The sequence below is a fragment of the Octopus bimaculoides genome, chromosome 4 (assembly GCF_046866305.1).
Source record: "Octopus bimaculoides isolate indiv1 chromosome 4, ASM4686630v1, whole genome shotgun sequence".
NCBI classification, from domain to species: Eukaryota; Metazoa; Mollusca; class Cephalopoda; order Octopoda; family Octopodidae; genus Octopus; species Octopus bimaculoides.
In genome coordinates, this window is record NC_142931.1 from 60,226,301 (window position 1) to 60,250,970 (window position 24,670).

Here is a 24,670-nt window from a genome sequence, read left to right on the forward strand (position 1 = left end):
ATATTCAGCATATTTTCAACAGCTAGATACCTTTCTTATTGTCCAGACACTTTTCAGAAAGAGCTAAAGATTAAAACACCCTGATTTTTAAAACAAACTGAAGTAAACAGACTCAATACTTATATTGACTTGTAGTTGAAAAGAAAGGCTAAATAGTTATAGGTGGATGTGTGTGTTTGTTTGAGAAACACTTAAAGAAATTCTTTTACCTGATTGCCGCATAGCAATGCAACTATCCTGAGAACTGGACATAGCAAGTAGTGTGCGACTCATGTCATCTTTATCGTGGGTACCAAGCATCGATAATAATGAGTAAACCATTTCAACCTGAAATTAGCAGAAAAAGGATTGGAAACAATTTAAAACAATGATAAGAACAACAACCAACTTAGTAATAAAATTTCTAAGATTATTTTAGAAATAAACATAAGAAAAATATACGGATATACATAGTTGTCCAGTTTTAGACCACTACCTATGCCTTAGGGAGTCATGCAATAGCATATGAGTCCATGCTGTTGCAAGCATTTGAATCAGGTCCCCTGATTTGAAGATGAACTCTTAATGTGTTGTTGCCTACTGCAGTAACCTAAGTCTGGTTTTTTCTTGCACCTCAATCCATGTCACAAGTTCCAGAAGCCCTACAAAGATTATGAGCATTGCCTTTTGCTTCTGATTAAGCTATCTATATTATTTTTTAATAGCCGAAGAGCTATACTTTTGCCTTTCATCCTTCCAGAGTCAGTAATATAAATGACCAGTCAATACTAGGATTTGCTCAGCCAAAGCTATAGTGGAAGACACTTGCTCAGGGTGCCACATAGTAAGACTGGACCCAGAACCATGTGGTTATGAAACAAACTTCTTACCACACAGCTATGCCTGTATGTACTGTTTGTCCATGTTTATTACCTATTATGCTAATAAATAATGACAGATAAGATTACTGATAAAGCAAAATTTTGTTTTTATCATTATATTCCATATCTATATTTAATATCAATTTCAGCTAGTAGTCCCTCATTTGAGAATAGTAATCAACATGTATTTATGCATAGGCAGACACATAGCTTGAAATTAATAAGATAAGGCAAATAAGTTGACATCCATACCTGTACCAAAGACATATATTACTTATGCAAATTGACGAAATAGCTCAAATAAGAGTTTAAAATTTCCACTAAAACAGTTGGCTTACTAAAAGCTTAGTTTCATGGAATATTTCAAAATAAAGACCAACTTTATTAAATATTGGCATATTTCAACTTACATCAGTAATTGAATCCAAGAAATGCAGCTGAACTTGAAAAACAATGTAACATGTAAAATCATTAAAAAAAAATTAGTAGCTTAAACCTGTTTTAATAAATGATTTGGACGTATTTTCACATTATGTGATTTTTCCACTTCAGTATTAGTTTTTAGGTGATTTAAAAAAATGTTTATGCTTTTAAATGTTTGCTGAAACTGACATAAAGTAAGATAAATTGACTGAAGTTGAGGTTAATTAGATTATATAAAAAAAGTTTAAAAAATGTAAAGTTGAAAATGATGTTATTTGAAATGATGTAAGTTGAGGCATGCCTGCACTTCCATATCTAAAAGGATTGTTTGATTTTATGTACATAAGAAATTCTGGATGTGAAATAAATAATAGCATGGAGTTGTAGTAAAAAAATAACTAAATGTCACATTAAGTGTGAGTGAATCTGAACAAATGTCATGGGTGGGTGTGTATAAATCATTGTTTGGTGACGGAATTTACCTTGGTGCCAAGTTGAGGTTGAGTTGTTTGACAGCGCGACACTGGTGGAGCAGATGCATTTGTGTTGCTGGAATCAAAACTGAATATACTAGACGTATCATTGTTGACTAGACTTTCAAGGCTGCCATCGCTTTGACTAATGGGAAAATCTAAAGCTCAAGAAGAAAATAAACAAGTAAAAATCCCACTCAAACCACAATTTGATATATTAATGCTGAAATAACAACAATAATGCATATATATATATATATATATATATATATATATATATATATATATATATAATAGAACCTTTTACAACAAAGTCAGACAATAAATTTCTATAGAAAAAACAACAAAGCCAATGAGAAACTGTTTCTGCAGTTACTCAATGTGCTATTTCAAACAAACTGAAATAGCAGCCATAATATGATACACATCATAAATATGTCTTGTTTTTGATCATTGGATGACTGTGATCAATTAGCCCCCCCCCCCCCCCAAAAAAAACAGTATAGATATGACAAAACATGCAAAAATTAATTACTTGAGTATAAGTTTCATTATACATATTGGTTTTTCTTGTTATAAATATATATCTGTCGATCATAAAGAAGAAATATGGGAATAACCATTTGTGAAGCTTTCAGTTTCCAATAAATATAAGATAAAGAACTCTACTGTTTGTATTGAGTGATCTCTTTTGCCTTGTTTACACTGATTTGTGTTCTTACATACACATATATATGTATATCATCGTTTTAATGTTCACTTTCCCTTTGCTTGGGTTAGATGAAACTTATTGAGGCAGATTTTCTACAGTTGGATGCCCTTCCTTTTGCCAACCCTCAATTGTTTCTAAACAAGCTAATACTTCCTCATAGCCAAACACATTTTCCACAGAATAATGGAAATGGATAACACTGCTTGTATGACAATGACACTCATTTTACAACTATCATGTGAAGACAAGAAGAAGCAAACACACCATATATATATATAAAAGAAGGTATTGTAGTTTGCTGGAAGCATTGTGTATTGTTTGTGAAATGTAACGTGTCTGGAATGGCACACCAATGCAGAGTGGACTCTAATAACTGTTATAGATAATTTAACTATTCATAGTCTAATATAATATTTCGGTATTTAAAAATTCCTTCTTCAGATATTGCTAGGAAGCAATGGACTCCATTACTTCCTAGCAATATCTGAAGAAGGAATTTTTAAATTCCAAAATATTATATTAGTCTATGAATAATCAAATTATTTGTAACAGTTATTATGTCCACTCTGCATTGCTGTGCCATTCCAGACATGTTACATTTCACACACACATATATATACACACACACACATATATATATATATATATATATATATATATATATATGTAAGCATGGGCAACTGCTGGCCTTCCACAAACAACCTTGCCCCGACTTGTGCCTCAGAGGGTAACTTTCTAGGTGCAATCCCATGGTCATTCATGACCGAAGGGGGCCTCCTCCTCCTCATATATATAAATTCCAAATGATAAGAATGAGTGCTCAACACTGCAATGGTGAATCTAACTTTTTTGTTTGTGAATTAAGGCTACCATTGGTTTCATGTTAAGAAAAGCAGGAAAATATCCTAGTGTCTTAATTTTTCAAGCCAAACACATGGAGAAAGGTGTTTGCCTCCATTTTGGAAAACACACACACACACACACACACACACATATTTACAGGAAGTTAATTATGCATTACCACTCTAACTTCTTTTTATGATTCACTGATGAGGTATGTATATGTATACACATACACACGCCTGGTTCTCTCAGTTCCCATCTACCAAATCCACACACAAAGCTTGGGTTGGCCAGAGCTATAGTAGCAAACACTTGTCCAGGGTGCCATATAGTAGGACTGAATCTAGAACCTTATGGTTGGGGAGTAAATTTCTTACCACACAGCCACACCTGCACCTATGCATCTATCTATCTATCTATCTATCTGTGCGTGCGTGTGTGTGTGTGTGTATCATCATCATCATCATCGTTTAATGTCCGCTTTCCATGCTAGCATGGGTTGGATGATTTGACTGAGGACTGGTGAAACCAGATGGCTACACAAGGCTCTGATCTGATTTGGCAGAATTTCTACAGCTGGATGCCCTTCTTAACACCAACCACTCCGAGAGTGTAGTGGGTGCCTTTACGTGCCACCGGCACGAAGGCCAGTCAGGCAGTACTGGCAATGGCCACGCTCAAAATGGTGCATTTTACGTGCCACCCGCACCAGAGTCAGTCCAGGGCACTGGCAACGATCTCGCTCGAAAGTCCTTACACATGCCACAGGCATGTATATATATATATATATATATATTTATATGCATGTATATGAGAGAGAGAGAGAGAGAATGTTATCAAACAGAAATTAAGATTACATTTATGCAAGTGAATAGTACCTATGGGAGCGCTGTATATTCTGCAAAACAATTATAGAGTTTGGAATCTTTCTAGGGCTGAACATAAAAATATTATGCTGATATGCTCAACTAGTGGAAGTGATTTTTACAGCACTTCTGTATATTGAAAACATGAAATAGGATAATGGAAAGCAAAAAATTGATTACATTAATATTTTGGAAGTGCATCAGGGAAGTAAATATGACCAAGATAGCAGAACACATAATTTAGTTTTGTTAAGGGAATGGAGCAATGATAAGAACTGTAATTCAGTAGATTAAATAACTAGCAGTAGAGGAATAGTATAGCCTTTCTATGTTTTAAAATAAAAATTACCATGTTGGGATCAACTTTACCTTCTATTCCTCCAGGAATATGTGCATCAGACATGAACTGGGGTTAGGTCAATTGACTATATCACTACCCAATAGATTTATGGCCATATGCCAATATATATATATAATAAAATAGTTATTATTTAGTCTAATCTAGTTTCTCCATCTATGACACAAGTTCAAATTCTGCTAGAGTCAATTTATATTTTCATTCTTCTTGTGTAAATAAAAGAAATACCAGCAATATATTTAGATTGACTGAATTTTGCTACTTTGCAAAATAAAGATTTTGTACTTATGTAAGAAATCAAAGTATTCATTTTACTTGTTTCTGTTACTGACTGCAGCCATGCTGGAGCACCACCTTGAAGGATTTAAGGAATAAGTCAAACAAATCGACCTTAGTGTGTGTGTGTTTGTGTATATATACACACACATACATATATAGATAGATACACACACGACAAGCTTCTTTCAATTTCTTATTTCTTTATTACCCACAAGGGGCTACACACAGAAGGGACAAACAAGGATAGACAAAGGGATTAAGTCGATTACATCGACCCCAGTGCATAACTGGAACTTAATTTATCGACCCCGAAAGGATGAAAGGCAAAGTCGACCTCGGCGGAATTTGAACTGAGAATGTAAAGACAGATGAAATACTGCTAAGCATTTCGCCCGGTGTGCTAATGTCTCTGCCAGCTCACCGCCTTCTTTCAGTTTCTGTCTACAGCCTGAGGCTGTAGTAAAAGACACTTGCTCAGGAGCCAGAGAGTGGGACTAAATCCAAAAAATTGTATAATGCATATAAGTAGTTAAGATTTATGTCACTAAGAATAAAAGTTTTCGATTTATATTAGTCTTGCCTATTTCATAACCTGATGATTGAATTCATGGTGATCCTATTAAATTTAGCAGTATTTGAGAACATATTATTGAATAGGATATCTGTGATCTCCTCACACTGCTGGAATAATACCTGGGGGGGGGGGGTCTACTCTCATCTCAAAGGATAACTTGAACTTAGTACTATAATCTAATCAACAGCTTTTAATTACACAATGCCCTCACTGATATGGAGGACCAAAGCAATCATATCCACTTATTGTTAAACAAACGTTGCCAGTGCTGATGGACTGGCTCCTGTGTAGGTGGCACGTAAAAGACACCATTTCGAGTGTGGCTGTTGCCAATACTTGCCTGACTGGCCCTCGTGCTGGTGGCACGTAGAAGCACCCACTACACTCTCGGAGTGGTTGGCATTTGGAAGGGCATCCAGCTGTAGAAACTCTGCCAAATCAGATTGGAGCCTGGTGTAGCCATCTGGTTTCACCAGTCCTCAGTCAATCGTCCAACCCATGCTAGCATGGAAGGCGGACGTTGAACGACGATGATGATGATGATGATGAAACTGGACAACAGTGTTCAGGTTGGCTCTGAGATTTAGCAGGTGTATGATCAAAGACATTCAAACTTCAATCAGCCTGACTATTCTTAAGACATTGTGTATCTAGGATTACATGATCCATGGAATCAGGTGATTGGCTGTGGCTGTTTGGATGCTGGCAATTTGGGATGGCTGACTGAACATTTAAAGTGTTTTGACAATGGGTACGTTTTGGCACACAGACAGACAGACAAACAGAGAGGTAGATAGACAAATCCAAAGAGACACTACAATTCATTAACTGAGCATGACTGACATAAATACCCTCTCTTGGAAGAAGAAGAAGAAGAAGAAGAAGAAGAAGAAGAAGAAATAAATCAGCATTGGATCCACAAAGCCAAATTAAGTGGCTCAAAAATGGCTGTGATGGAACGTCTCATATCATATTATGCAATGTATCGTTTCATTTTTAAAGCGTGATTTGAGGACGATCAAGCTGCTATTTGTACCAGGTCAAGCAATTACATAAAAGTTCCCTCACTGGCTTGACAGTATCATAAATGTATGTTGACCATTGAGAAAGTGTAATGATTGAATGTGACTTGTCAACTGTTTGAGTTTGATTTTGACATGCTGTCAACATAGTGTATTGTGACTCTTAATAGTAAGATTACAAACAACAAAAATAGTTTCTGCACGGAAGCCTTTATACCTTTAGTAATGGGCCATGTCCCATGGTACATAGATGAAAGTGGAGGAGTAGGTGGAATCAATAAACCATTATTCTGACAGCTTTCCTCAAGTAAACACTGTGGTTCCTGAATTTCTACCTCTGGTGTTTGTGTTGCCATGGTTACTAGCCTTTCTCCCTCAGAATTACTTGTAATGCTTGTGTCACATGCGTACCCGTTGTCTCCAGTTCCAGATTTGAGAACAAAGACCTGAAGAATGAAAGTGTAAAAAAAGTCAAAACAAAGTGACTATAAGAATTACATTTGTGTTATAGTTTTCAACAAATAACAAATTCCACCCCCAAAAAACCCACATTAGAAAATGAATGGAAAAAGTAAATGTATGATTATATTGAAACCTTGCTTATAAGAAACACGGTCAATTTACTTTCAGTCAGGTGAGAAAACATCCTCTAGTAACATTAAAAAAAAAAAAAAAATCTAAAATCAACAAGGGAAATAACTTCAATAAGATCAGTTGACTGGAAGTTTTGAATAATATAGAGAGACTATGCAGAATGGAATAGATCAGGGCTTTAAAACCAATTGGTGAAAGCGGCATCCATGTTTGGGTCTTATTTAATGGCCTCAATGATCAATGTAATTGGCAAGACTAAGAGTGATTGGTGTGTGTGTGTGTGTATGTATCATCAATGTTTTATTATTGTCTTTTTAACTTCTACTTATCCATGCTTGCATGTGTTGGAATGAATTTACTGAGTCAGATTTTCTATGAGCCAGATACCCCTCCTGTTTCCAAGCAAAGTAATATTTATCCATGGTTAAACATATTTTTGCAGAATATTGGAAATAAATGACACTGCTTGTGTGACAGTGACACTCATTTACAATTATCACATGATGTCAAGACAAGGACATACACACACACCTACCTGCCAGCTTGCATGTACCAGCTTACTGGTTTTACATTAGAACTAACCATGTGTCCAGAGCCTAAAGAGTGCTTGGAGACACAAGGCATGTTATATAATCTGCCTAATTTCAGTGTCTCTATGGCAAGAAAGTATTAGTAGCTCTTATTTTAAATACTGTGCACATTAAATGATATCTACACACACAAACACACACACACACACACACACACACACACTTCTTTAAGCTTCTCTTTGTCCTCACAGGCCTCCAGAACCACTGAGATAGATGCAGTTAATGTTTTGAGGATAGGGGGCTTAAAAGAAGGTAGTGTAGAGTCTAGGAATGGAGAAGGAAACACAATATGGGCCATAAAATGAAGAGAGATGAGTAAGTCAAGGGATATCCAAGTGAAGGATAAGACCAACCAGCTCTGATGAACATAGTTCAGTGTAAGCAGTTGTCCAGATAGCTAAGTACCAGGTATGAAAAGGAGTTGATTCAGAAAATCATATTCATTTGCATTCTAATTTTGAGATCATTATGTCAATCTGGAAAAAATATTAAATACAAAATTTGAAATACTAACCTCTGCAGCAAGAGGTGTGTTGATAGAAGCATTCTTTAGAAATATGCTGTCATTGTGGTTGCTGTTATTCAGATCACAGGCTCCAGAATCCCGCTTGTCTTGGTCCATCTGGTGGAAGAAAAGAAAGAAATATTTAAGAGATCATGGGTGGAAAAAGAAAATCTAGCAAAACATTGAATACATTTCCTCACAGTCAAAATTTACCAGACAGAAGGAATGCTGTGTATAGCTCTATGATATGTTGATATTCATAACTAACAAATATTTTAATTGGCTGTAACTGCACACTTGCATTGTCCTTTGCACATTCTAGCACAGTAGGTCTCAACTGGGGTCCATACAAGATTTTTAGGTTTCCACGCAACAAAATAGTAAATTTGGGATCCACAATAATATTTTAAGAGTCCCTGAAAAAATTTTGCATTAGAAGTATTACAAGAAACAGCTAGGTTTTCTCTAATACTTTACATAGTTCAACTTATACAAGTTAATGTGTGAAAAAAAAAAAAAGGAATTTTGAAAGAATTTTCCATAAAACTAGTTTTTAAACAGTGATTGGCTATGGGGGTCCACTAGAATAAAATAGTAATCAAAGGGGTCCATAGATCAAAAATGGTTGAGAACCCCTAGTAGGTTAAGAAAATTTTATATATTTTTTTTTAATTCTATGGAATCTTAATTGTAGTTAAATGAATGTTTTGTAGGAAACTATATGTGACCTTACTGAACTACACTGCTTATTTGTTTTAATTCATTTTAAAAATAAGAAAGAATCTGGTGGGGATTTAATACAATAACTTTGCATCATTAAGACGGTGTTTGTAACATAGCAAAAGGTTCTTTTGTAAAATTATATGGGAGATTTTAATTTAAAAATTAACACTTTCAAACATGTTGCTTTGTTTCATAGACTCAAAAGTAGCCTCAGGCAAGCCGGTATTAAAAAGTATAATAGAGTTTACCGACAAGAATGTGACACATACAAAGAAAATACTCACTAATTACATTACAGTTCTGGTGGTGGTGTTGATGATAATAATAATAATAATAATAATAGTAATAATAATAACAACAACAATAACAATTGTCTTATTTTGCTATCAGATCCTGATGATACATTCTAAAAGGTATAGCAAAAATATGACAATGTAGAAAATTATATAAAAATGAGGGATGGGCAAAAGACAATATATTAAGACATATTAAAAATGTCTAAAATAATACAAATAAATAAATATATATGGGTACAGACATAAATTATATGAAATCTAAATAAAAGAAACACAAAAATAAAAGCAATCACACATAAGACACTACCTAAGTTAGACTGAAGCATAGTATGACTGACTATTTTCCATTATTGAACCTAGTGCACTCAAAGCTACCCATAAGCATCCATTATCGTAGATGAGGTCTAAAGCATCCCATGCCGTATGGGTATTTTAGTTTCAGGTGATGTTAGACCTATTTCCTCCTCCTCCTTAGTCAGCACATCCTCCTCATTCCCTTGTTTAGTGCCAAATATTATTCTAACCAAATACTCACTGGTGCTTCATACAATCATGAATCACCATGTGATGGAGTGTGCGCCTCTTACTCTATTCTCAGATAAAGTGACACAAGTTGAAACTATCCCAGAGGCTGAAGGACACTGGAATTGAAGCATACATTGTTGACTTGAAAAGTGTCATCCTTGGATCCTGCAAGAAACCCAAGAAAGATTCCTTTACTTGCCCTAGGATGCCAAGTGTGTCTCGGAAGTGATTGTGGCAAACAAGCAGATTAAAAGTAAATAATAATAATAATAATAATAATAATAATAATAATACTCCTTTCTACTGAAGGCACAAAGCTTAAAAGTTTGAGGGAGGGGTTAAGACGATTACATCGATCCCCAGTACTCAACTAGTACTTAATCTATTGACCCCGAAAGGATGAAAGGCAAAGTCGACCTCAACGGAAGTTGAACTCAGAACATAAAGACAGATGAAATACTGCTAAGCATTTCACCCAGCGTACTAATGATTCTGCCAGCCCATTATAATAATCATAATGTAATTACAAAGCCAACAATTTTGGGATATGTTTAGTCAATTAAATCAACTCCAATTTTGACAAGCATTTTATTTTGAATGCAGAACAAAGAGCCAGAACAAATATCACAAGGCATTCAGTCAGACACTTGTAATGATTCTGGTAATCCACTACCCTTAGATGATAATGATTTCTTTTATTTGTCACAAGGGTAATGTGATGAGGAGTTATGATATGGATAGGTTACAAAAACAGAGTGCATTTACATTGAAATTGAATGAGAATATAAAAATGGAAGCATATGCAGTATGCAAAATTGTATTTTATAAAGTGTTCCTAAAGCAAGTAGGACTGTTATGTAGAGTCACCAGTCATCAATCAAGGAACATGGCAGATCCTGAGTTACCCTGACTATCAGTTACCCTCACCCAGTCTACATATTCATACTGAGAGTTGGCTCATATCTGTCATTCTCACCCAAAGTTGATGAAAGTTAAGCTGGAGAGGAAAAATGGTAAAGTGACCCTCTTCAGTTCTGTCAGGAAGAATTTCAGGCAACAAGAATCTGTTCTTCTACATGCATGTTTTTTTTTTTTTTTTCATATGTGTGTTCTTCCGCATGTATGCTTTGTGTGTGTATGTGTGTGTGTGTGACAACAACTAAAATCAACAAGCCACAATCTCTGCTGGTTTGCTTGCTCGTCACTGCTCAACTCATGGACACAAGCAATGATTTCTTTACTGAATCGTTACTGGCGACGAAAAATGGTGCCTGTACATCAATATGAAGCAGCATAAGGAATGGCTTAGCCCCGGTAAACAAGCAACACTGCACGTGAAACACGGTCTTCATCCATGTAAAACGATGTTGTGCATATGGTGGTATTGGGAAGGGATTATCCATTATGAATTGCTTGAACAGAATCAAACGGTCAACATGGAACTCTATGTTCAACAGATGGAATGACTCAACATGGTTATTCAAGAGAAAAGACCTAATCGGCAGCATGGAGTTCTTCTGCTGCACGACAAAAAATTTAAATTAAAAAAAACCCGGCAGGAACTTAGTTGCCAACCCAATATGTATGTATATATATATATATATATATATATATATATATATATATATATATATGTATGTATGTACTGCATATGAATGAAGACAGCTGCATCAAGAAGTGCTGATCTCAAATTGTAGAGGGAATACATAGAAGGGGTAGACCCAGGAAACCAGGGGATGAAGTGGTGAGAAAGGATCTATGGATGTTGAGACTCACAGAGAGGATGACAGGGGACTGAGACCCCAGGCGGTTTGTTGTGCTTGAAAAGACATGTCAAGCTAAGTAAGAGCGTGGTTGTCCTTGCGTATAGGCTGTTCCCTACATCCCTCTCCAGCTGAGTATTTAAAATCTTATGGGCTCATGGGTGTAAAAGCACCCAGTACACCTGGTGCAGTGTAAAAGCACCCAGTATACTCTGTAAAGTGGTTGGCATTAGGAAGGGCATCCAGCCATAGAAACCATGCCAAAACATACAAGGAACCTGGACTGCTCTTCAGCTGGTCAGTTCCTGTCAAACCATCCAACCCATGCCAGCATGGAAAACAGATGTTAAATGATGATGATGAGACACATGAACTCCATATGTAAAGTATCAGAAGAAATATTAGAAGACAACGTGTCCAAGGCTCTAATGAATCTGTCTACTTGCCAACTTTAATAACAATAGCAGTAACAGCCATTGTAATTATCAGCTCAACTTTAGTAAGTCTATGACCAAGAGACAGCTGATCTAATGAAACTATTCATAATCCTTTGTCTTTGTGTACAAATCTTTGTTCATTGATTTTCAGGTTTAGTTAGATTATATCATGTTGATGAGGTCTACTTGTCTGCATCAAAGGTCAACTTTTTTTTCCCCCTAAGCATGTAAATTTGAGAGATTAATTCTTAACTTCTTGAATTTATCTTCCATTTTTCTTAGAGAGTTGCTAAGAAAATGCATCTATATTTTTGGTTTCTTTCTCCACCTAAAAGGAAATTTTAATTGATTAAGAATTTTTGTGTGTGTATATGGCATTCAGTACCTTGCCTCTTTAAACTTATGTATCTAACTAATGCTCAGTCATAGTTAGTGTGACTGGGCATCATCATCATCATCATAATTGTTGTTTAACATCCACTTTCCATGCTGGCATGGGCTGGATGGTTTGACTGAGGGCTGGCAAGCCAGAAGGCTGCACCAGACTCCAATCTGATCTGACAAAGTTTCTACAGCTGGATGCCCTTCCTACCGCCAACCACTCTGAGAGTGTAGTGGGTGCTTTTTATGTGACACTGGCACATGAGGGCCAGTCAGGTGGTACTGGCATCGATCACGCTTGAATGGTGCTTTTTATATGTCACAGGCACGGGAGCCAGTCAGGCAGCACTGGCATCGACTGTGCTTGAATGGTGCTTTTTACATGCCACTGGCACAGGAGCCAGTCAGGTGGTACTGGCAACGATCACACTCGAATGGTGCTTTTTACATGCCACCAGCACAGGTGCCAACCAGGTGGTATTGTCATCTGTTACGACAATGACTTCACTTGACTCAACAGGTCTTCACAAGTGCAGTTTATTGCCCAATGATTGAAGGGTACTCTTAAATGGACCGGTTATGCTGGACTGGCATAGGCCATGGTTACGGTCTCATTTGGCTTACCAGGTCTTCTCAAGCACAGCATACCTCCAAAGGTTGTGCTTCACCACCTCATCCCAGGTCTTCCTGGGTCTGCTTCATACACAGGTTCCCTCTACTGCTAGGGTGTGACACTTTTTCACACAGCTGTCCTCATCTGTATGCAACACATGACCATACCAGCGCAGTCATCTCTCTTGCACACCACATCTAATGCTTCATATAACCAACTTTTCTCTCAGGACGCTTACACAATTCAATGGTCAGATCTGTGACTCTGACCTTATCACTTACGTTCCAGTTCTTGCTACTTTATGGACATACTACCCAGAACATTTTAAACTTGAGACCTAGGATGTTCACAGTCTTAAGAATGTGTGTATGTGCTTATGGTGGTGTGGTGAGAAATGTAGGTATCATCAAAAGTAGATTCAGCAAGTTAAGCCCTGTTGCTGGCTGAGCAAATCATTGGGAGAGATACGTAAGAATACAACTCATTCACTCATTATCACATGGATCTTTAAGGAGATATACAAACTCCTACATCTTTTCTCTCTCTCTCTCTGTTTAGATATACACAGACAAATGTATATGCACACATATAGAACACATACACACAAAACAGACACACATATATACAAAACATGCACACCCACACACACATATCTACACAAAACAGGCATATACATACATAATATGCATATACACACACATATACACAGGTAGTTAAAATGTACATAAACACACACACAGAGAACAGTCATATACATATATAGAACAAACACCTACACACATCTAGAAAGACAGATATACAAAAGTACGACAGGCTGATAAACATACACATACATAAGAGCCCATATACATACAAGGCCTATACACACACATGCAAAAACGAAGCATATACATATACACAAGTATCCTTTAAAGAAACCTTATATAGTTGACATTAAAAAGGACATTTAATAACAAAAGACAAACCTTTATTAGTACAGTATAAAGTCTAGCGTTAAAAAAATTACAAATCGTTAGGTAGATGTAGATACAGCTGCCTTATATATATATCATCATCATCATCGTCATTGTTTAACATCCGCTTCCCATGCTGGATGGTTTGACCGAGAACCGGCAGGCCGGGAGGCTGCACCAGGCTCCAATCTGATTTGGCAACATTTCTACAGATGGATGCCCTTCGTAACACCAACCACTCTAAGAGTGTAGTGGGTGTATTTTACGTGCCACCAGCACGGGAGCCAGTCAAGCGGCACTGGCATTGGCTGTGCTTGAATGGTATTTTTATGTGCCATCGACACAGGTGCTAGTCAGGCAGCACTGGCATTAGCCATGACTATAACTTGACTCAGTTCGACAGGTCTTTACAAGCATGGCATATCTCCAAAGGTCATGGTCGCTTGTCATTGCCTCTGTGAGGCTCAATGTTCGAAGGTCATGCTTCACCACCTCATCCCAGGTCTTCCTGGGTCTACCACTTCCACATATATGCGTATGTGTGTGTGCGTGTGTGTTTGTGTGTAGGAGGAAGCGTGTATGAATGATGAAGTATGCAGCAGGTATGAGAGGATAGTAATGACCTTAACAATAAGGAAAACATTGGTGGTGACAACGACCTCACCATCACGTCTGCTTAATTTACTGGTGTTACACTCTTTTCATTAAAAATATACTCAATATAACCCTCACAAAATATACTACCACTACCACTACATCAACAACAATAAAATCAACAATAGCAACACTTAAACTGTCTCAAAATGGCAGTGAGAGAGAGAAATATCTTATATGTAAAATGTCACCCATGGTCATACGTACAGTATCAGTTACATCTTGTTCATTCCTTTCTTGTCAACCAAAGCTGGGTGACATTCTGCCTCTGTGTGCATAAGCACATGTGTATTTATGTGGGTGTGTCTGTGTGTGCAGATGTGTATGTTTGGATTGAGGGTAGTTTAGAAAGATATGGATGATGACAATGGCAATGATGATGATGGTTAATCCCAGAATCCATTGGTTTATAGGGGCACCATTGAAAACTTCCTTTTCTTGCAGTCTAGTTAATGTGTGAGAACAGCATAGTCCATCCCTCTCCAAACCACACTGTGTGGTGTGAACTTTTGGAAAATTCAAAACAGAGAGAGAGAGACTATGAAAAAGAGAAGGAAGATAGATGGATAGATAGAAACAAGTACAAAGAGAGATAGAGGGGGAGAGAAAGAAAGAAATCTAGCCAACTAGACAGAAAAGGAGAAGGAGAGAAAAGTAGATAGCTAGAGAGAGAGAGAGAGAGAGAGAGAAAGAGAGGAAGAGAAAGAGTATGTGTGTGTGTGGAAGATATAGAGTTATAAGGATAGACAGAATGTAAAAGCAAATACTTGCAAGTGTGAGAGATGAGGTAGGGAGGAAATAGTAAAGAAAAATTAAACAGGAAGGAGAAGAGAATTAAAGATATAATCCCACTAGACAACTTAAGGTATTGTAAATTAAATGGATAATGGAAGAGGATACACTGATTGTTTCTCTTCCTTCAAAAATGTCACAAGCTAAGTTATAATGGAGATTCTTTGCTGGCTTCAGTAATTTCACTGTAGCCATGCTGGGATATCATCTTCAAGAGTATTTTTGGGTATATATTGTAGTCTGGTATGTATATTATTGATAAATGAGCCAATGAAAGGGCTAGAAATAGCAGTTAATATCCCTTAAATCACACCCTACTGTCTTAAAAAAAGAGTACATATTGGATAAAGTGATCTGGGATTCCCTGCACACAAGACGGGATGGTTGTGGCCAGAGTACCTTTGACCATACATCTACTTGACTGGGGATAACTTAAGACTACATGATAACAATCACTAGCACTTTTGAAAGATGAGTACCAGTTAAGCACTGGGGTTGATGCAATCAACTTAGTCCCTTCCCTGAAACTGCTGGCCTTATACAAAAATTTGAGACCATTATTATATATCTGTAAGGCAGCAAGTTGGCAGAATTGTTAGCACTCCAGACAAAACATCTAGTGGCATTTCATCTGTGTTTGCATTCTGAGTTCAAATTCTGCCAAGGTCAACTTTGCCTTTCATCTTATATATAGTAAGAACCGGTCAAGTAATGGGGTTGACAAAACCAACTAGTCCCCTTCCCCAAAAGTTCAGGTCTTGTGCCTTTAGTAGAAAGAATTATTACACATTGGTTTTGCTATGCTGGTCTGAAATCTATAGAGCCCCTCTGCCAGATTTCTGCACAATTTCTGTCAACACAATTTTGGTACAAGACACTTGCCCAAGGGCCAATCCAGAGGATTGCAACCTTGGAACCATGTACCTGTAGAGTGAACATTTTAAGTATATGGTTATGTATCTGTCTAAATCTGGTAAAACAGTAAAAAAATGTCTACTAATTCTAAATCAGATGTTCCTAGTTTAAATTTATACAAGATTCAACCCCACCCAAAATTCCAAGCAAGAAACTGAAGAGAAAATGAAACACCAAAATAAATTTTTAAGGGGAGGAAATGAAAAAAAAGTAAATTACAATTTTTTTTCTTGGTGATAAGTAAATAAACTCCAGTGTTGTTTCAAAATAGTACACAAAATTTGCTTCCACAACTTCTAATTATTATTATCATTATTATTAAAGATAAAATGCCTTGTGACTTTTCTTCTGGCTCTTTATGTTCTCACTTCAATTCTTGCCATGGTGAACATTGCCTTTATCCCTCCAGGGTCAAAAAAATAAAGTATCAGACCAAACTGCTGGACGTGTGCTTAAATTTAAAACCATTATTATTATTATTAAGGCAATGAGCCGGCAGAATCGTTAGCATGCTGGACAAAATGCTGCTAAGCATTTTGTCTGCCTTTCCATTCTGAGTTCAAATGCCACCGAGGCCAACTTTGCCTTTCATTCTTTTGGAGTTGATAAAATAAACACCAATTGAGCATCGGGGTTGATGTAACTGATTAGCTCCCTCCCTCAAAATTTCAGGCCTTGTGCATATAGTAGAAAGGATTATTATTATTATTATTATTATTATTATTATTATATTATTTTGCTTTACTTCTCAGAGCTCTCAATCTTACTTGCTCCAGTTAATTCTGTGAGAGAAAACTTGTTGTCAAAGGTCTCTCAGGGTCTCCCTTCTACAAATTATAACACTTGGTACCTGGATGTTAAGTATCATGGAAGATACTCAACACCCAAGTACCAATCTCAAAATCCTTGCTGCTCCCAATGGAGCAGTTTTTTGAGCATGGTCTACCCTTATGTCAATTCCATTATTATTATCATTATTGTTGTTGCTGTTTTTATCACTAGCATCACAATCATTATCATCAACCCTGAGTTGATGAAAGGAAAAGTCAACTTCAGCGGGATTTGAATTCAGAACATGAATGGATGTAACTAAATTCACTATATGTTTATTTGACACTACAGATTCTGCTATAATAATGAAAATAACAGCAACAACAATTCTTGTTGTAATCAGTTTACTACATCAAGATGAATGAAATAGTAAAGTGCAAGACTGAAAGATTGCATGATATCCAAGGTAAAATGCTTTCCAATTCTGAAATCAAATCAGTCTCTGGTTAATTTTACACCTGAAAGAAGGAGGAAAAGAAGGGGGCAAGGTTTGTGTCTTTCTTTACAAAAGAATTTCTCATAACTCTCACCAACTGCAGAAGTAGTAGCAGATATAGTAATGAGGATGAGGAAAGTGGATTTGGTTAAGTCCCACATGTGCTAAACATGCTGTATTTTTTTAAACCTTTTTTTTATATGCTAAAATATTATGGCTCAGTCCCACACTGCTCTGAGAGCAATTAGTGTCGAAGTTCACTGATTCTTGTTTTAATTTTATCACAATTCAGTCATTAAAATAAATAGCACTGAGAATATGAGGTCAAACTGAGAATAACATCCATTGGCCTGTGTATAACAAGCGTGTGTGTATGCACACACACACACACACACGTACATCATTATCACTGCTTTAACGTTCAGTTCCCCAAGCCTGCATGGATTAGACTGAATTCATTGAAGCAGATTTTCTATGACTGGATGCTCTTCCTACCACCAATCCTTATGTTTCTAAGCACGGTAATATTTTCTCACAGCCAGATATTTTTATACTGAAGACTGGTAACGAATGACTCCTGATGCTTGTTTATAACAATCCTGAAACATCAAGAGAAGAAGAAACACACACATACACACAGTAGTGCAGATAAATGTGAATAGGTTTGATGTATATAAATATACACACATATACAACAGCGATATATTAAACCTGTCTGCATTTATCTGCATCACTATCTCCATATCACCTGGAGTTCTCTTATGGCCACTCTTTATCTTGTAGACCTAGTCCTTAATAAATACTTCAGAGTTTAAGTTCAAATCATTTGAACACAGTTACGTGTTTTCTATACTGAGCATTTCTAGATATCACCTATTGACTGTATAAATATAAATACATATATACAATAGAACCTTGATTTTCGAAATACTCTGAATTTCTCAAAATTCTTCTAAAGGTTATTTGGATCTACTTGTCATACATGAAAATTTAGCTTGGCTGTGTAATCTACTTACATTTACTGGTGTCTAATTGTTGGATATTGTTAACTAAATTCTTTCAGAGCTGAGTGCTTTATTGTTGATATCTACCTGGATTTTTAATCCCCTTTTTCTAATATATATATATATATAAATACACAAACACAAACACGCATGCAGACATACGAGGAGTGAACGAAAAGTTATAACCCGTCAAGGCATTTGAACCTTGAAGTCTTGTACCATGTTTTGTTTTTTTAAGGCTCAAGACTTTTCATACACCCCTCATACACATGCACTTTCAATATATAATTTATATATATATTTCTCTATTTACAGTTTTCAATAAGGATATAATAATAACAATAATAAAAATCAAAAACAATTGCAGCGTGGAAGGTGTTTATAAGCCATTTAAAATACACACAAAAACCATTAGATTCACTTCAACATTTAAATTTAATTTGCCAAAATATTCTCGTTGCTTTGAGACTGCGACCTGATCACTGACAAAATTCCATGCAGTACAGAATTTTGTCAGTGTTCTGGTCGCAGTCTGAAAGTGATGAAAATATTTTGGCAAATTAAATTTAAATGTTGAAGTGAATCTAACGGTTTTTGTGTGTATTTTAAATGGCTTATAAACACCTACCAGGCTGCAATTGCTTTTGTTTCAGCACACGATCTCAGATCAGGTCACTTGCTATGCAAGTACATCTCTGTAAAAATAATAAAAATGTTGAACTGTTTCCTTACAATGTGTGGAGTATCTTCTGTATTGGTATGTCTGTAAATGATCATTTTGGGGAGCTGCCTGGAACATCATGAATCTTGAATTAAACCAACAGTGATACTTTCAATGCAACCGTTATAACATGGATATCTGCAATTTTGAAAGTCTGATGGAGATCTGAAACAAATTTAGAAAACAAAAACAGGATTATTAAAAAGCAGAGTAATAAACATATATAATATATATTTGGTGGGTTTAATGAAGGGAAGAAAAAAGTACCCAATACCATAAGAAGAATATTGTAGTTCATTTTGGCAGGATTTATAGTCTGTGATCTTGTGTTTTCCCAACATGTCAGTTTCTCAGATAGGGAAAACCTTGATCCACTTTTTTTTTTTAACTCTTTTGTAATTATATGTATGATGAAATCTCCTGTTGAAGATGATGTATGGGTGTTTAGTTTTTGTTGAATGACCTGCACAATTGATTTGCTTATAGTGATAAAATGTATGTGCTGTACATTAGCTCACTCTCTCCATCAAATTAACATTGCCTGAACAAGCGCATGGTGTACTGCACGTCAGGTGGTGAAATGATCAAGAACACAATGCATCACTTGATCTGGGAATCAAAACCATGATCTCACAAAAGTGAGTGCAACACACTAACCATTAGGCTATACACCCTCACATTACACACATGTATGCACACACACACTTTATTTAGGCTGAGCCAGTGGTCTATTACTCTGGACTCCATTAACATGTTGCTGGTTCCCCTGGAGAAAGCTGAAAAAGCTGTTACCTCCTATGGCAACAAAAATTTTCTCCCTCAGAGTAAAAGGTAGATTGTATGATGCTTGTGTATGAAACAGCAATGCTCCATGTTAGTGAGCATGGGCGCTGAATGCAGAGGAGGTGCAAAGACTGGAAAGGAATGAAGCCAGTATGCTCTGATGGATGCACAACATCAGTGTGCAAATTTGTTGAGAGAAAAGTTTGGTATAAGAAAAATCAGATGTAGTATGCAAGAGAGAAAACTGATGGTTTGGACATGTGGTGCATATTAATGAAGACAACTGTAAAAAGTGCAACTGCTTAAAATGGATGGAACCTGTGGAAGATGGAGACCCAGGAAGACATGGCATGAATTAGTGAGGGCTGATTTCAAGATGTCAAACCATCCAATCTATGCCAGCATGAAAAACAGATGTTAAATGATGATGATGATGATGATATATACACACATATATATTATGGCATTTGAACCTCAAGTGTATGCCCTGGTACTTGCCATTATCTATATTTCTCTCTTCTTTTACTCGACTATCTCATTTATACTCTGATCCCCGTCCCTTGTGAGTATGCCTGGCATTTTGCCACCATTTCCATCCTGCGGTTTCCCAGTCTCTCTCTTTCTCTTTCTCCTGCACTTCCCTCAGATTGGACAACCGTGTATTTTCTTTGCGGTAGCACACCTATTTCTGTCTTCATACCTGATCTTTCTCTCTCCAGCTGGGTAACCTTGTACTTCCTCTACAGCAAGACACCTGTATCTGTCTCACTATAACCTTTTCATCATCACCTCCTCCAATGCCTCCTTCCCTCTTAGAAGTTTTTGTCTTGCAAGTACTTGGTGACCCTGTCAGTGCAGGTACCACTTAAAAGCACCCAGTCCACACTGTAAAGTGGTTGGTGTTCGGAAGGGCATCCATCTGTAAAAACCTTGCCAAAACTGACCTCGCCTGTGTTTGTGCCACACAAAAAGCACTAAGTCCACTCTGCTGAGTGGTTGGTGTAGGAAGGGCATCTAGCTGTAAAAATCCTACCAAAACAGTCACAGAAGTCTTGTGTAGGCTTCAGCCTGGCTGGATCTTGTAGTACCATCCCACCTATGCTAGCATGGAACACAAACATTAAATGATGATGATCATATTCACATGTATGTACACACACATGTAAGTATATTTTTAGCAATATGCTAATTTTCATGTGGTTAACAATAATAAATATCACATTAAAGTCAGGAGTCACTTTACTATGCAAGGATACACCTGTTGATACAATTGCACACTGTGGTGGAGTTGATTCTATATCAATGCCCTCTGCTTATACAAGAATAATCTGAATCATGTAATTTGGTAGCATTTGTATGAAGCACTATTTTGGACACTATAATGGCATACACACACACACACTTTTAAACCAGTGTTACTGTTATGCAAGTGGTGTCCATTTCCAATTTTCCATGAAAACATGTCTGAGCATGGTGAAATATTACCTTCCTTTAAATAGGCAAGGGTTGATGACAGGGAAGGTATTCAGCTGTACAAAATCTGTTTGAACCATGCAAGCAGGGAAAAGTGGAAGTTTCATATATTAAGTGGATGATATTTTTAACTAAGAAGTTACATCTGTATCTATTTGATAGTCCAAGTGCTTCAATTCTGTGTATGTACATATATTTACTCAACTACCGTCATTTATCAATGGTTTCTCCCATAGTCTTGATGTACCATTTTCTATCATTAGTAAAAATGTTTGCATTTTTAATGACATGGGTTTGCTAGTGAAATTAGAACCTGAACCAGGGTTTTTGTGTCAATAAAGTAAACTGAGGAAAGCAGTTATGCGTCTTGCTCAGGAGGGCATAGGCACAATACAATGGCTGTTGTGTAGTAAGGTCTGAACTCATCATGTCCATGCAGTCAGTAATAAATCAGTACTTTAATCTCATAGCCATTTATATAATAAAAAAAAAATTATCAGTTTTCAATATTTCTCATGTAATTATTATAAAACATAATATAGAAAGAATGTGTGTATGTGTATGGGGAATAAATGACTAATATGATAAAAAAAAACTACAAAAAGAAAAAATACAAGCATCTCTGCATCTATTTAACTGTTGTAATTCAGAAAAAATGTTTCTCTTTTATGTCTGCCTATTTCTTTTCATCTAATAATGAATGTACTTTCTGCTTCCCTACCGCTCTGTTTTCCTTGCATTTACTGTCCATCTTTCTCTTTCTCCACTTTACTATATATCTATCTTCTCTTTGATTGTTGATCTTTCCCTAGTTTCATTTCTCCAAATGGCTTTTCTATTTCTGTCTTTTTTTCTTCATTTCTCACCATTTTTGATTCTCTCTCTCTCTCAGTTGTTATTATTAGCTTAATTATTATGTTCCCATCCATTTCTTTACCTAACATTGCCTTCCTCTCTTGCTTCCCTCAAAAGCCATGTTAGAAATATTTTGCTTTCTGTTTCTGTCAGAAATACTGTTTGAATTGCTTTACTCACCAAGCGACTTTCATTTTTTGTTGTTTTCTGCGCTTCATTTAAAATTCTAAACTAATGAGAGACACAGGCCATTTTAATTGTGTTGGAATTTTTAAGAAATAGAGATGAGTAAGGTAATTGTGCATCCTATTACTGTGGATTTTTAATATGAAAATGTGTGTGTATGTATGTATGTAGGTCATTGTTCAGTTTTATTTCAATATTTCTTGCCAATAGAGAAAGAGCTGGTTTCTAATCTAAATCCAAAGCTCTTTCATTGGAATTTTAACATCAACAGAGTATTTTTGCAAGTATGTGTGCATATGTGCGGTATTTGGCGTCAGTGCATGTGCAGATGTGTGTGTGTGCACATGCACCTGTCTGTCTATCTATCTATATGCACACACACACATGTATATGCATACACACACATGTATATGCATACACATGAAAAGTAATGTGTTCTATGCAAAAAGAAAGCATGTTTTTTTTATTTTTTATATTTGTATTTGTAAATCTTTGCTAATTGCAAGAGTGATTCATCGTAAAACTCACACATTTCAGACAAGGTTGTAAGTTTGAATGTTTTGAGTGATTGAAACAAATGTCTTTTTTTTTTTTTTTTTGTACACCATTTCAGCTCTTGTGTACTTTGATTTAACTGAGATTAGATCTAAGCTTATTTAGTTGTCATTGCTGTTGTTTAGTCTAAAGTCAGATCAGATATTGCAAATCTTTGATCAAAAGACATTCCAGTAGTGGCCATCCTATTTTTTCCCCTCCCTCAGTAGAGCCACATCATACAATATATCATTTTTTTTCTTTAAAGATGATAGAATGTGATCAAAGGAAGATTTAGCTGTTATTTCTAGAAAATCAAGTAGAGGATCTCTTGTTGGCTCAGAAGCCTATTTAGTAATTCCTAGAAGTAGATCAATATCCTTTGGCAAACATTCCAGGAGAGCTGGATGAATATGTGCCTTGGTTATGGCTTTCCTATTCAAATCCCTTAATCCTTCTTTCATCAACTGTCATTTTCGCTCTGCTGTCCCTTTCCCATACAATGAAGCGGGTATTTGATCAATGTTCATTCTAATTGATTTATTCCCATCCGGGTATAGGTGGGAGCATGACTGTCTGTTGATAAGGAATTTGCTCCACAATCATGTTGTTCTGGGTATGATTCCACCACTGAGTGTTTTCTCTCACAACATTGGGTCAATCAAAGCTTTGTGAGGGATTTTTTAGAGAAGCAGACTGAGCAGAGGAGGCCTGTGTATGTAGATATATATTAGGATTTCAATTAGAGAGAGAGAGAGAGAGATCTTTGCCTATTCTAAAATAACCATAGATTACACACTTATGCATATCTACATAAAGGGAGGATAGTAGTAAGGGTTACATAAACAGGGAAAGCAATATAGAAGGAGAATACAGTGATAGATGAAAAGAAAGGTGGAGGGAATTAAGAAAATAAACGAGAAAAAACAAGGTGAAAAATTGGATGGAAGAGAGAAAAAGGCAAAAAGAACAATTGTGTTCATGTGCATGCATGCACATTTTATGTGCATATAAATGCATATAGCTATGGATGTAAATAAAGTTTGTGCACACACACACACATAGGTGTACAAACACACATATGCATATATGTTTATGTGTGTGAGTGTATGTAAAGAGTGTAAAGTGGAATGGTGATTATTGAAGTTCAAACAATGTTTTTTAAATGTTTTACATGGCACAGTTCATTTAAGCTGTAATCTGGAAAGAAGCCAGTTGTGAATGGCAGGATATTAGTCATTTGGAAGAACTGGAGCTAGAACAGCACCCAATCTCATTCGGTACTTTTTATAGACATCTAAATTATCCAACTAAACTTAGCAATATACTGTTGCACACAGTATCATTGTAGGGGTTGTTGTTATTCAATCCAATGTCAGCTACGATAGAGCAGACCTATCTATTATAAAAATGTTTCAGTTCTGACTATCTTATTTGGAGCTGTTTCCAAACATATTGTAACTAAAACTAGATACCCACTATTTAATTGTCTTTCGTTTTTTTTTTTTTTTTTTTTTAAAGATATTTTGGTCAATGGTTCTCAAACATGTGCAGTGATGCAAGAGGTATGTGGGTGCACTGGATTTTAAAAAAATATAATTTGAGGCTTTTGAAAATTCATGTTGATTCATCAGTGTCTTGAAAAATGAATTATTCATAATTTTTTGTCATATACAAGTATGATTATTAAAATAAA

The 24,670-nt window shown here is 36.2% G+C and overlaps 1 protein-coding gene across 2 annotated transcripts in view; it reads right to left on the reverse strand.

Moving 5' to 3' along the window:
• The window catches only part of LOC106883440 (adenomatous polyposis coli protein), a 188,252-nt gene that overhangs the window by 18,317 nt on the left and 145,265 nt on the right, over nucleotides 1-24,670 (reverse strand). Inside the window, exons 4-8 of one of the 2 annotated variants that reach the window (XM_052967125.2) lie at nucleotides 19,155-19,308; nucleotides 8,109-8,216; nucleotides 6,628-6,856; nucleotides 1,766-1,914; nucleotides 210-327 (exon numbers count right to left, since the gene is read on the reverse strand). In XM_052967125.2, coding sequence (XP_052823085.1) covers nucleotides 210-327; nucleotides 1,766-1,914; nucleotides 6,628-6,856; nucleotides 8,109-8,216; nucleotides 19,155-19,199 — 649 coding nt within the window. In that variant the 5' untranslated portion in view covers nucleotides 19,200-19,308. Of the gene's footprint in view, nucleotides 1-209; nucleotides 328-1,765; nucleotides 1,921-6,627; nucleotides 6,857-8,108; nucleotides 8,217-19,154; nucleotides 19,309-24,670 lie in introns of both variants that reach the window. The other variant, XM_052967124.2, reaches the window with a different exon arrangement.